This window comes from Petromyzon marinus, chromosome 10, assembly GCF_048934315.1.
Source record: "Petromyzon marinus isolate PM22_M1 ecotype Great Lakes invasive population chromosome 10, UKy_Petmar_22M1.pri1.0, whole genome shotgun sequence".
Lineage (NCBI taxonomy): Eukaryota > Metazoa > Chordata > Hyperoartia > Petromyzontiformes > Petromyzontidae > Petromyzon > Petromyzon marinus.
This window is the reverse complement of record NC_133676.1, coordinates 13651557-13666095: the sequence shown is the minus strand read 5'-3', so window position 1 is coordinate 13666095 and position 14539 is coordinate 13651557. Positions and strand designations below refer to the sequence as shown.

Sequence of the window (14539 nt, the reverse complement as noted above, 5' to 3'; positions counted from 1 at the left end):
TGGAGGTCAGTGAAAATCGCTCTTTTGGGAAAGAAATGTTCCACTTCTTTCTTAACGCTTATTAAGCTTTTTTAAAGCGTTTATCTCCTGGAGTTGTAAAAACTTTTGAAATGCCAGCAAAGGTTACAGAGAACAACCTCCCATGTGTATTGTGTGAACTTAAAAGGTCTTTCCCGGGAAGTCTGTAGTCTGTTTAGATGGGGTTTTTTTTCCTGGCGGGGGGGGGGGGAAGTAAAATCCTAAAGCTTAAAAGGAAGCGTCATGGTGCAATGGTGTGCAGAATACAAAGTACCTTCACTAACAATCCTGCACTGCGGCTACTTTAGAATAAATATACACGAGGTGCAACATTTTTTTTAAAGATTTGATAATTACTTAAATGTACTGGACTATCATGGATATAAACATAGACATGTTAATTTGCATACAATGATGAACTTTTAAACAGATAAACACAAATTTTCGCAGAAGCTATCTTGGCATCTTTAAATGGAGATATAGATGAAGAAAACCTAGCCTCCAAGCAGACATTTATCAATAATATATGACGGAGTAGCCTCTGAGTGACCTTACCCTTTCACAGAAGGTTACTATTTCCACATTTTCCCCATTTATTTTTGATACTGAGAATGGTAATATGAGGATAATCATATTTATCATTATGATAATGTCATTGTTCATATTATGCTATGAAGTGACATTGCAAATGTTTGTGGCATTTGTTAGGTATCTATTATTATCCATGCCAGTCCAATGTAAGTGATCCAACTTTATATTGTGATGCACCTGTGATTTTATTTGATACTGGGTTTGTATCAAGGCCGTAGACACAATGTATATATGTATGATGAACTTCTTTCACACCATACGTAGCCAACCGTGCGAATCGGAGGTTCGTAGCCACAAGACTGCCACAACACTTCTACATTCCATATGGGCATACGTTGAATCCCAAGGTGTACACACGCTGTGTGTAAATACAATAACATTAAACACTGAATCAACAGTAGTATCATGATTGTTAACCCTGAGAAATGCTCAGCAATGCAGTTACCCTTTGCTCGTAGTGATATCTGGTTTGTCCCATTATTTTTCACTGAGAGACAATTATAGCCGACAAGCATAATAATAATGTATCTGTTTTTACTTCACTCACTGCACCAGTGATAATTTTTATATTTGGTTTATCTCTTCGGCATATTCTGTCATGATCAATCTACTGCTGAATAAAGGTCTCCCCAGGCCAATACCATATCTCATGGTCCTGTGATCTAAAAATATATCGAGCTTCTGCACACATTAATTTCATCATTTCATCTCTGCGGTGGGCATCCTGTCAACTGTACAGTATTCAAAATACCACATTACAATCAAAGAGTACAATTTTTACAGAAAATTGTACAAATAATAACCAAAAAAATAATGTTAATTTGAATTAAAATATATATTTTCGTTTAAATATGCTTTTCTTAACCCCCACTCACATCTACCATTGCTGCAAAATTAGTGCAGTGATTCATGTGCTGTCAAAATCAATGTTAAAATTTACATTAGTATAAAAATGACCATTGTTCGGTAATGAATATTATTGCGTGTAATGGATACTGTGGGACCTGGTGTCTTACCATGCAGGCACGTGAGAGAACAGGGAGTCCAGTCACTATAGGGGGTGACGACACAGTCCTTCCTGCACAGCACCAAGCATCGGCGTACGGGATCTGGGCGCAGGTTCTCCGGGCACCTGGGCATGGATGAGACAAATGAAATACAGACATGCACGTTACATTGTCTTTACTGAATTAAATAAGGTGGAGGTTATCTGGTATTGATGTGATTTTTTATTAATCCTCTAAATTATTCTTGGTTTATTTTCCCCAATTGATTTGTATAGTGATATTGGTGCCATATTCTATCCTGAGATGATAATCCAATTGGAAATCTAAGACAGCAGAGTGCTCCCGTTTGTCGGATAAAGATGCAGACATATTAAAAAGGAAACTACTACAAAAAAATCTTTAAGTGGCCTTTTTTTATTAATTATAAGCTTGGGGTCAAATGCAGGAATTTAATCAACCTAAATGGCAAGCATAATTGTACTTTTTTTGTCACGCAGTTATTGGCGACCAGGCTGAAACCATCACTCTATTATGCCTGTGAACACAGCTTATTCATGGCTGGCAGCCCAGATTCAGACCCAGGTTCTCAACGGTACTGCCTCGTCGCACTGACATTTGAGCCACCCAGGCCACAGTCTGGAAATCATGTTTAAAGAAAAATGCAAATTTAATGGAAATACACAGCAAGCATCTGAGCCATTGATCTGTGCACGGGCTATGAAAATACCGTCGTTATAAATGTTCTGTTTTGTGAGAGATAAAAGTGCGAGACGCACAGTGTGGGATGCGCGAGCCTCGTTCGAAGTGCTCGGTCTGTCCCTGAAAAAATAAAGTCACCCTTCCCATAATTAAATCACATTGAGTGGTGTGCATCTGTATTGGTGGTTCTGAGGCAGTGTTGGCAATTCCAAATTACCACGGTCGGAACAGGTTGCTCCATATGACAGTCAATGGCATCTCCGCACTGAGTGATACTTATTCTATTGACTATACATTTGATTGTGGTTTGATTCCAACCCTTCATCGGATGAAGCTTACCACAGTTGCTGGCAAGCACTTATTTCATGGTGCAGCACCGGAGGTGGAGGGTGCAGTGACTATCGAATCAGGTCACACCTGCGATGTTGAGGCAAGGTCACATGGAAGACTTGATAGCTGCACTGGAGCATGGGAAATTTGCATATATGGATGGGTTGGGGGTTTTTATTTTATTTCAAGGAGTGTAAATAAAGTACCACTCAGTCTGGAGATGACATTGAATGTCATATGGAGCAACTTGTCCCAACCCATGGGAATTTGGAATTGCCAACACTGCCTCAGAACCCCCAATGCAGATGCACACCACTCAATGTCATTCAATTATGGAAAGGGTGACTTTATTTTTAAACCGGTGAAACTACCAAACTTGTAAATATTTTATGTTACAGTACTTACCTTTACTTATATTATCGACTACAGCCATGTGTATAATTTCATTACGTGGCCATATAATTAAAACACTCCAGCTGGGGACTGTACAAACAACTGCCATTATCGCGTTAATCATGCTGTTGGCCTCTGGGAAATTAAGCAACAATATGAGCCTTTGGTTGCCTGCCAACCCACCCTGTGTCACAATATTGTTCTGTGACAATGCAGTCAGCATTCCGTTTCTCTAAAATAAGGCACTGTTTTGTGGCAATTGATCACAAGCACATTCTGCATTTTCATATTGTGCCAGACCATTGGGATAATACGCTGTGGTTTTATTCGGTAAATTCACGTAGATAAAATAAAACGAAATAAAAGAAACAATCACGACGTTTTGGAGGCAACACAAGCTTCCTTCTTCAGGTGGAATAGTCAACGCAGAATATCTGTGTCAGGAGCACAGTTCAGAGACGACCGGGATTATATACAGGTTAAGGGGGGGGGGGTTGGAGTCAGTAAGAGGGCGTGGGTGGGTGGGAGGGCTGGGTTAAGCAGCCCTTTGATAGACTGCTGGGGCAACAACTACTTCGCACTGCACGAGAGTGGGTAAAACCCACCTTTTGTTATGCTGCGTGGGGAGGAGGGGGGAGGGAGAGACACGTTGCATGTGTACATCTCCATTTTTTGAAAGCGGCAGCAAACGGCTGTTTAATTATAAGTTAAAGTTTGATATACAACTACTAAGAAAAGGAAATGGCTGTACCAAAAAAATTGAAAGGCATCTAACGTTTGACTTGATTTAAAACATATTTCCAGTGATTGCTCAATTTTAAACCATCCTCCCGGTTGAAGTTGTGTCTGTGTTTGTAAATCTGGATGGCCTCGTGGACAAATCTCTGATGATAACCGGTAGGTTTGCAGAGAACCTTGGTATCAGAGAAAACAATATCACGATCACCCACAGCGTTGTAACAATGATCAGCCACGGCAGAATAATTAGTTCTGCCGTGTTTCAAATCTTATTTGTGCTCGCGAATTCGGTCAATCCCTTGGTAATGTGATTTAAAAAATAAACTCTGTTTGAAAACCATTCAAATCCAGTGTTGTGATTAAATGTTAAATTACAAATAATCATTTGCCATCCCAATACAATGTCTATTTATCTTAAAACAAATTTTTATGAAAATACTTATTTATATAAATAGATATCTGACGAAACACATGCTCTTTACAGTTTCTCAATTTGAAATAGCACTTAAAAAAGAGCGCAATTATGTTATAAGAAACAAGCTTTGGTACGTGACAATATTTTGGTAATGCCTGTAGAAGCATAAAAAAGAGATTTGTGAGGATAGACGAAATTGAGCAATAAAGAGAACACCCTCCAAAATGTGTCCACAATCATTCCATACACCTGCTCACACACAGCAGCGGCAGCAGCAGCAGCAGCCCATGAGAGACTCAACAGGTGCAAATCAGGTGTGGGAAAACTCGTGTTTTCAAGGGCTTTTAAATTCTACTGGAGAAAGAGCTCACACTGACCATAATCCACCGCAGGTGAGAGCATGTATTTTCATCTGCATGTTTGACCACAGCTAAGTGAGACTTGAGAAACTGCTTATTTAAAAAAAAACTTACGTTATTTCGTATATATTTGTTTTATGCCACACACAAACCACAACTACACCTAATAATATATATCATTGCTCCCCTTTACATTAAACTAACATTTTACTTGCTTATACAATTTTTTATAGTACACAAATGTCTCATTATTGATGGAGCAGTAAAAAAAATATATTCAGCTGGTGAAAAGGTGAAAGGATTTTCCAGAAAACCTGTTTCCAGTGATATTTTCCTGAAAAGAAAATTAACATTCACAGCACGTCTGATTCCCCAGTGGCCAAATTGTGTTTGTATCTCAGCAGGAACCAACACACAGATAGATATATAAAAAAATTAAAATTATTATATGACAAAGACAAAGATCCCCGTATAGCCTTAACATACTGTAGGAGCAAGTGTTGTTGGCAAGCACCTATGAAGGCTGGCACAGCACACGAGGGAGTGCGTGGCGAGCACCATGCGTGGCCACTTGTCTCCTGAGTGGCGATGTTTACTACAAACCGCACCAGGTACTCATTTGAGGCTGAGTCGACCTAGGGGATGGGGCAGCCAAGGACCGTTTCAGATAATCGTCACTTGGTGTTGGCCATGAGTGGGGATTGAACACCTCTCACTTTTATTTGGCTTCCTACGCAAATTTAAAAAAAAACATTTCACATAGCAGATATTCTAACTGTTAAATTACAACAATATCTACGACTTGTTATATCGTCAAGCAGTGAGCAACGTTTAACAATAATAGCCAAGGTTACTTATATTTACTCCCGTGTGATTTGTGTACGTTGCTAAAAAGCCTTGCTGGGTCTGTAATCATTCTGGGAAATGTAGCATTGCTGCCAGTGCATAACATAGGCTGGGTAAAACAAAATTGGTATTTAATGATATGGGTTATAAACTTTCCATCTTTTCTGGTGTGCACAAGAAATCCTATTAAGATATGGCTTGTTGAGCCAGTTGATTAAGATCAGCTGTGTTTTTTGTCTAAGAGTTTGTGTCTTTTGTAGTGTTTTATATAATTTAACCATGCATTTGAATTGTTAATGTCACTCACGTGGTCACCAATAAGTAGTCCTCTTATCTACAAAACAATGATGAATCTGTTAATAATAATAAAAAATACCCCCTCCCCATCTCCTTTGAGCTGGATAATAAATTACTTTTTTCTCTTGAATCATCATGCATAATTATCTGCTCTGTACCAATTCAAACATTGCCCAGAAATATGAAAGTGTTTCCTGAAAAGCATTGGGACATTTTACATTTGCACTGGCACAGGTAAAAGTAATTCCACGTTGACCAATGAATCTCATCACGGATATTGCTTAAAGGCTGTGCTGTATGTCTCCGGCTGGCACGTCTCTCAATCAACTTGATAAACACTTCGGGGATGGCATCACGTTTGCACCAGTGAGCCTTCAATGCCACAAAGCCTGACCACCCCTCAGCAAAGGATTTTTTTCAAAACCAACAATTCCCCCCACCCCATCTGCTGATATTTCCATTATGGAGTCGAATGACCACAAGAGTCTTATGGCATGAAATGAAAGTAGCTAGGAAGGCTAACGTGCTCTGACAGCCTCATTTTTCATGCAATATGCTGCGCGTTGTTCAATGTGCAGGGTTTGAGTCGGAGCCTTCTTTTCGCTTCCGGAGCCCAAAAATTCCGAACCATTATAATTAGTCTCATATATATGCTTGCATGCACCGTTACAATAGAAACCATCGCAGAATTGGTGTTTTAATATCGGAAGAGGCCACCGCATGCTGCAGTGGGTATAAATTCTATTTATTTATCACATACAATATTATGCCTCATTACTTTTCAGCCTTTAAAGCAGAACATCAGGCTTTCCAGTTAATACAATTAGCGCTGATATGCATACCTTTAGAACACGAAACAAAGATTGTTTTAAAAGTGCATGAGTACAAAACATGCATAAAATAACAGCCATTCAATACTGGTTGCATGATATTTTAAGTTTATGCAATTAATGTTTCTTCAACTATGATTTCAGATAAGAAAATTAAGGGTATTCATTTAGGTTTGTTGATACAAGAGATAGGAGCTGAAAGAGCTATGGTGCATCATTGAGTAAGTAAAAAAGATGTACACAATGTAAATAAAATGTTAGAAACATGTATGATATATATAGTGCAGCAACGCTTGATTGTTGTAATATAAGGCAGTGACCTTCACCTCAAATTGCGAATTCTCAAAGAGCACAAGTGTTTTTTGAGTGACACTCGTGACAAAGGACACATGACACATGTCCTTTGTCCTTCTACTGATAATTAACCCCAGTGAGTCGTGGGGGTGGGGGGGGGGGTTATTTAGCCATACTTCACCACATTAGTGGTTGGCGAAGTGCAGGTTTGTTTAGGTGGTGAGAACATGGCTGGAAGGATAGAAGTACAGTAGAGCAATGGAATTTGTGGCATCAAAGCATCCCCGCAGCCTAGAACACCTGTTACGTATGGTAGTTGGCCATCAAGGAGCTAAATCAGATTCAAACAAACTTGGCATCTGAGATCTAAAGACATCTGGTCCATTCTAGACAACCTATATGTGTAAACAACATACACACACCATACCTGCAACACCTGAAGTATATCCACACAAAGCCACTGCGCGATTGAAACATGTTCGTACAAAAAAAATAAGATCATTGCTAAAAAAAACATCTTATTGTGTGTGCAGACATATGCATCGATTATAAAGCAAGGTTATTTGTCAACTTAATTTTACTATCCAGTTGCATCCCCTCACTTTTCACAATATACGCTGCTGCACTCAAGATTCGAAAATACAATGGAAACAATAACTTCCATTTTAATCTGCAGAATAATCTAAACACACTTGGGAACAGGAGACGACAATGCTCAGAAAATGAAGTAATAACAGACGGTGGTTGAAAACAAAATAAAAAAATATATAAAAAGCATATAGGTCACGTGGCTCCTGGAGCTTGTGAAGCGAAGGTAATTTAACAGTCTGCTTCTTATCGACAATGGAAACAATATCAGAACACATGTGCACGAGCAGTACCTAAATGTAAGCGTTCAGTGCATTCACACAGACTCAGATTAACAATGATAGTATATGTGAGGGTACAGCCCTGGGGGGAGGGGGTAAAGCTATCACTCCACGACATTCTTGTGCAGCTTCAGAGCACATGTGTTAACAGTGTGTAATGGTAGAATATAATCGATACATGTGAGATTGTGCTCTTTGGATTTATATGCCTCGCTGACCTGAACATTTGGCACCAATCCCATACTTTGGAGAAATGATTTGACTGTAATATAACAACAATAAAGTGGGCATGAGTTCAGTAAACCTACACATAATATAAACATCACCTGCACTACCATTGCACCCATACCGACAATAATAAGGTATAGTAGCATGGGGTTAATGTATATACGTTAGTTTTTATTTCCTGGAAAGTATTAAGTACGCGTTAAAATAAACTTTTTTTTATTAAAACATAGATACACTTCTATATATTCAAATTAAGAAAGCATGTCACTTTAAAAAGGTAACGTTTTTAAAGCACAAACTAACTTAACCTTTCTTCTACAACATCGGTTTGATTTTGATCAGAGTTTTTTATAAACACATTTTATGACACTATCATCCGTTTGAGCACTGTGATGTAAAACCGGGACAAGGCCACCATAACAGACACTGCACCGAGCTCAATCTGAATATTAGGCCTCGCTTTAGCGCTCACGTTGAAAACCTGCTTTCCGAACGTGGCCATCGACATGTGCATCAATTTATTAACTCCGTTCCCCCCCCCCCAGTCGAGCCTAACTCCAAAACCAAAACACCTGAACCCTGCGAGCATTATCCACATGTGCAGTGACACCCCTATCATCACAATATCCGCAATGATGTGAGAAACAAAACCTACGCTGAGCCCGGCATAGCCTTGACACACACTGACGCACCAAGCCTGGTCCACAGAGGAACTCTTTGTACAATATCACTAAGGATCTCATTAAGCCTATAGTCAGATTCCACTGTTAGAGGAGATACAGTTGAAGAGCTCTGATCCTCAATCTCAGATTTCACCGTGGCTGCCATGAAGTCTAGGAGGATCAGGAAAGGGCCTCACAGATACTTTGCCGTTGGTCGGCAGGCAGCTCGCCACCCTCCTGATCCTCTCTACTTTCTCGAGTAGAAAAAAATGCTTTCCCCACCTCTCTGTAAAACACCTCTCCCAATTGTTTCAACTGCTGGTAAGATGTCAGGGAACAACTCGGAAGATTGACAACGAAAATATGGTCTCCAAGATTCATGTATAACTATGGAAATTGACCGCTTGAGGTGTTTCCTAGGTGAACCCCTCATCAGCAGATGATCCATGTATGGTTATACGTGAACTATCCTTCCCCTGAAGGTTTGTCACCAAGTGAATCAGAACTTTTTGAAAGGCTGGTGTGAACTCGTGACAGACAGACCAAAAGGAAAGGAGTACATTGAATTTGTTGGTGATATCAGCAAACCGCGGGAAGGAACTGTGACGCCTCCCTCTAAGCGTCTCCATCAAGTACCCACAAAAAGGTGCAGATTTTGACTTGGAGGACACAATCTCTATTTTCCGTCTCTTTAATCACCTTCTTCAACCTCTCAGATTCCTCCTTATTTCCCCCTTCCAGTGTGCTTGGAATCAGGAGGATTATGTATGCCCATTTTTTTGTACCATGTGATGTCTCCATGAGAAAAAAATGCTCTATTGGGATTCTGTCCCTAAATCATCACTAGATCAACATTCACCACCTTCCCTTGGTGATCTTCTAGCCCTTGAGGAATTCTGAGTTCAAGAAGAAGAAAAACTGGAAGATAACTCTCATATTGCTCTTTTATGAGCCTTCCCCTTGGGCTTTTTAATTATCCCTTTCTTAAACATGAAACGTAAATCACAGAGAGATGAGATTCTGTTAGCATCCTCTGGGCCATAATTTCTCTTTCTCTCGTCAATAATTGTTGCCTCAGATCAAAGCCTCAAATTGCTGGGCCTTTTTACCTAGGTATGTCTGTAAGTGATCGACTTGGGCCCTTGTCAATTATATAGGCTCCTCCTCAGCCTCAGAATCTTAAGAACTGCCCTGTGAATCCCCCTCTTGAGAGGGTGACTCACCCAACCACGCAGGGTCATCGTAAAATGGTCCCCTAGTTAATGCCCATCCATCTCTCATGAATGATACACCTACTCAAGATGCATAAGTAGACTGTGAGGGAACTCGGGGTAAGTGAAGCCCCCCTCTGCCGAAGGTGACTGACCTTGCGCTAGCAGAGGTAGTTGGTGTTTGGCCTCCTGACTTGTAGCTGTTTGACTCGGGTAAAGCTGTGCGTCTGCTCGGAATCAATTTGGTACCTGCTGTTTTCCTGTATATTTGCACTCATTTTGGCACGTAAAATGAGCCATCTGAGCTTGCACCTGCGGCCTAACCGACTCCAGCCTCTGTTCTCCGTGTTGTGAGGCATGCTTCTTCCCTCTAAGCGCTCTCTTTTGTCGGCAGTGCTGTACACATTTCAGAATCCTGGGTCTAACAATCATGCAGGAAAAACATCATCTGTGGGCATCGTACGTCCTCAGAGATGTATCACAGTCTGAACAAAAGCCGGGATGAGCAGTCATCGCATGATCCAGGGCACTTGAATTCGCGAACCGTGTAAGCCATTTCCTTCAGCGAGTGGCTTCCCTAGCACCTGCAACTGATGTTGAAGAATGTGTCGAGCATTGATTGCTTGGGCGCAATTTTAAATGGGAAGTCTCCCAGCGCGAACATCTTTGAAAGACTCTCACGGTATTGGAACCGCAGGAATTTATGGTGATCGGGATCTAGAAATTTTAAAACTGACGTCACTGTGCAGGGCGGGATGTAAGGTGTCACTGAACATGCACATAATGCCCCCAGGCCGTGAGTGTGTGTTTGAGTGTGTTTCTTTGTCGGGTTCTGGAGGTCGGCTGCATCAGAAATCGAATTTCAGGAATGTGGGAATGTATACCTTCAACAGTAGATATTATATATTTCATATCGTGGTATTTTTGTTTTATTGTTGTCAGATGTTTCCAATGAATATAATGAATAAATAAGCTCTAAATACCAAATAATAATAACATTGAATATGCTTTGCACACACACTTACTCAATTATATATTTGAACGCATTACAGATACACAGATGGAATTCGCGTTTCTGCGTGCGAGGCAGAAAGACGGTGTGTGTGTGTGTGTGTGTGTGCGTGCACCCAAGATGCTGCAAACCTAAATGTAGCGTAACTCACGGGTTCTGCTCAGAATAAGATTTCCCCCGCCCGTCCATTCCCCACCCCATCGATGGCTGCGTGCTCACTTCTTGGCGCTGACTTGCCCCACGTTGACGCGAACGCATATGACCTTGCGTGTCTGCACGCCAGGAGCGCAGGCCGTTTCTCCAGTCGATGCGGCCGCCCCCTCCGTTGCGTTCTGCTGCACCCCGAGGCTGGGCTCCTCGGCGCAGGGTCCCCAGGGCCCCGCCTGCCAGTGGTAAACGGTGCAGGCGTACTCGTTGCACGGTCGCCACTCCTGGAGGCCAGGCTCACCAGGGCAGTCCTGTCCGCCTGCGGTGTTTTCAAAATCGGCGGTCGTTAAAATAAAATAAAAATTAAGCCCGGGACCCCAAAAAAAACCCCGGTGTCAATAACAACCTCTACGTGCTTTCAAAGCGTCAGGTTGATGCCTGCAGCATCGAGCAAATGTGCTCTATTGGTGACGCGCATCACTGTTTTTTAAACGATCAATGCTAATGCTTTCATTTGCTTAAAAGCCACGAATGCAAATGTGCCTTTGTTATGGGGGCTAATTAGTAAATCTGTCCATGAGGCTTATGTATATTTTCATTTGAATTATTTTGGAATGCATCGTAATGCACTTAGCATATCAGCTGTTTTACATGTGAATGTTTTTTTTAAATATATATATCTGACAGCACTTATATTAATTGTCTATCTACTTTGTGTGTGCAAATGTTGTGTGCATTAGTATTTACTTCCAACAAACCTGGATGCGATATGAAAATTGTTCAGCACAACAAATGAGTTATACTTAATTCGCAGATGACACCTATAGCTGTCAAGTTGAGCCGCAGGTGCACAAAAACGCATACCCCAAGGTCACTATTTAGGCAATTAAGTAACCTGATTAAAGAGGTGCTTTAATACAAGTACTAGAAGTTATAGCAGATGTCCCATGAGAAAGTAGTAAGCACATACTGTAATTGTACATGGCACATCAACGATGCAACATATTTCATGTCTAAATTCAAGTTTCAGACTCAACACAAACACATTCGTCTTACTAGTTTTTTTCCATGTACTTAAAAAAATATGTAATATAATTGAAGTTATATCTATGGGACCGTTTTGCCAGTATCCAAAATGATCCATAATAGAGGTTTTTTGGGTTAGACCGCATAAATATATAAATGTGCCGTAAAAAAGCACCAGCACCCGACACAGCCAACTGGTAAGGGTTGTCACGTAAACAGAACGTGGCCAATTCGTCACTAGAGCCAAGCCACAACATTTACAATCTGAGTACGACGCTTTGCCAATAATTACAACTGGCTTCATCAGGCGACAGCCAGATTTGTGGAGAAGTGTAACTGTTTCGTTCCTTATACAGACGCGTAGATGTGGTGACCACGCTTCTGCGCTCTTGTGCCCTTGGAACTTGTCCTTCCTGTCTATTGTGTGTATTAAAATAGCCGTACCAACGGTAATCCCTATTAAAGTAAGCTTCCCTTTGTAGGCATCCATTTAAATAATGTATTATTTGATGATTCGCTTCCACGCAGCATTAAGCCGGTAGCTATCCGAACGGTAAAAGTTTTTTTTTCTTTCAATTTCGATAGATTCTCTAATTAGTCTTGGCTAGTAGTAGCTAGTTTTGCACAGAACTTCAACATTATCCAAATCAATTGAGTGTTCTTGTTTGCAAGCGTGTTTTCCTACTGTTGACAGTTGTATTTGGGAGAATTTAATACTTCTCTGATGTTATTTTAGTCTCGTGCTGATCATTCGTCCTGTTTGCCCAACATAACATTTACTACGCGTGCAGTTAATCTTGTACACACCTTCTGTTGATAGCTTCGGTAACACATCTTTTGTACCAGATATTAATTTCTGTATTTTATGTACCGTGCCAAATCTGACTCGGATGTTTTATTTTTCCAAACATCTGGCGAGTTTATCAGTTATTCCTGCAGTGTACGGTATTTTGATCGTTTTAATTACTGGGTCAGTTTCAATGCTCGTGTTATTTGATTTGGTTCTGGCAATGCTCTGTTGATTTGTGCATCATTGTAACCGTTCATTTGCAGCGCTTCATTAACATATTGAATTTCGCTTCTCAGACGGTCACCATCTGACACTTTCTTAGCTCGATGAATGAGCGTCTTGATAAGAGCAGCTTTCTGTGCAAGGTGATGGTGTGACTGCATTCAGATAGGTGTCAGTATGCATTTTCTTTCGGTAAACACTGTGTGTTATTTTACTATATCGTTGGTACGGCTATTTTAATACACACAATAGACAGGAAAGACAAGTTCAAAGGGCTCGCATAATGCACATGAATAATGTACGTTGACTCAGTACTCCCCCCCCTCCCCCCCAGTTTGCACAAAAGCGCAGAAGCGTGGTCACCACATCTACACCTCTATATAAGGAACGAAACAGACCTCCACTAATCTGGCTGTTGCCTGATGAAGCTAGTTGTAACTCATAGTATAGAGTTAGACTAAAAATGTTAATCTAAATTGTATTAAGATTGTTATTGTGATCAAACATCAAAATGGGACTTTTTTGCACATTTTTGTACGCAGCATAAACAAATGGTGCTTTTTCTGGAAGATTTTATTGTTTTTGTAGGGGATGTTTACATTTGCGTACAGTAAATTTTAAATGTATCTTGTAATTTTATTGTTTGTTGCGGTTGCATCAAGAGCCAAATGGCTCACAGGGTTATCCCAAATAAATTAAACTGAAACTGAATTACTGGCAAAGCGTCGTACTCAGATTGTAAATGTTGTGGCTTGGCTCTCCAACACACCGGTGTGCTGTACAAGTGACGAATTGGCACGTTTTGTTTCCGTTTGGAATTGATAAAAGCTACCATACTGCCTCTACTTGACTACTGTGACATCGTGTATAAATCAGCCCCAAGTACTGTACTGAAGAAGCTTGATTCCATCTATCGCTCGACCTTAAGATTTGCAATGAACTGCCCATATAGGACTCACCACTGTGATCTCTACATTGGGTCAAACTTAACATCTCTTAATGTTCGACGGCTTGTGCACCAGATTTTATTTATTCACGATCTACTTACAAAAAAATCCGCAGACTACCTACTGGATCTCCTCTCTGTTTCAAAGAACAAATTTGACCTCAGGTCTTCGCTCATTTACCAGCTTCACATTCCCTATTGCTGTACAAAAACCGGAGGAAGGGCCTTTGCTATTGATGCCCTTAAGGTCTGGAATGCTATTGCCAATAAACTGCAACTTGAATCACTACCTATGAGATCTTCACTCAAAACTGCTCTAGAGGAGTTGTACACCCCTAGCTGCCACTGCTATTCAGTGGCCTAAAATATGGCTCTAGGGTTTGGTGTTACATGTTATTTATATAGTTTATTGTTAAAAATTCGGTCACAGTCTCTATGATCACTGTTACATTGCATTTATGGCTTTTATTTTGGTGATTTCGAAAAGTTTCTTTGGTTTGGCCATGTTTTGTTTATTGTACTACGGAGCTAGACTGATGGCTTTAATCTTAGTTGTATTGTGGTTGTTGTTGTTTGACTTGTATCCCACTGGGATTTTTGCACACAGCG

The 14539-nt window shown here is 40.6% G+C and overlaps 1 protein-coding gene across 3 annotated transcripts in view; it reads right to left on the bottom strand.

Annotated features, from left to right (window-relative positions):
- THSD7A (thrombospondin type 1 domain containing 7A) overlaps nucleotides 1-14539 on the bottom strand; it is a 368787-nt gene that overhangs the window by 103287 nt on the left and 250961 nt on the right. For all 3 annotated transcript variants that reach the window (XM_032951145.2, XM_032951144.2, XM_076066194.1), the window contains exons 11-12: nucleotides 11019-11265; nucleotides 1626-1741 (exon numbers count right to left, since the gene is read on the bottom strand). In XM_032951145.2, the coding sequence (XP_032807036.2) occupies nucleotides 1626-1741; nucleotides 11019-11265 (363 nt within the window). The remainder of the gene's footprint in view (nucleotides 1-1625; nucleotides 1742-11018; nucleotides 11266-14539) is intronic.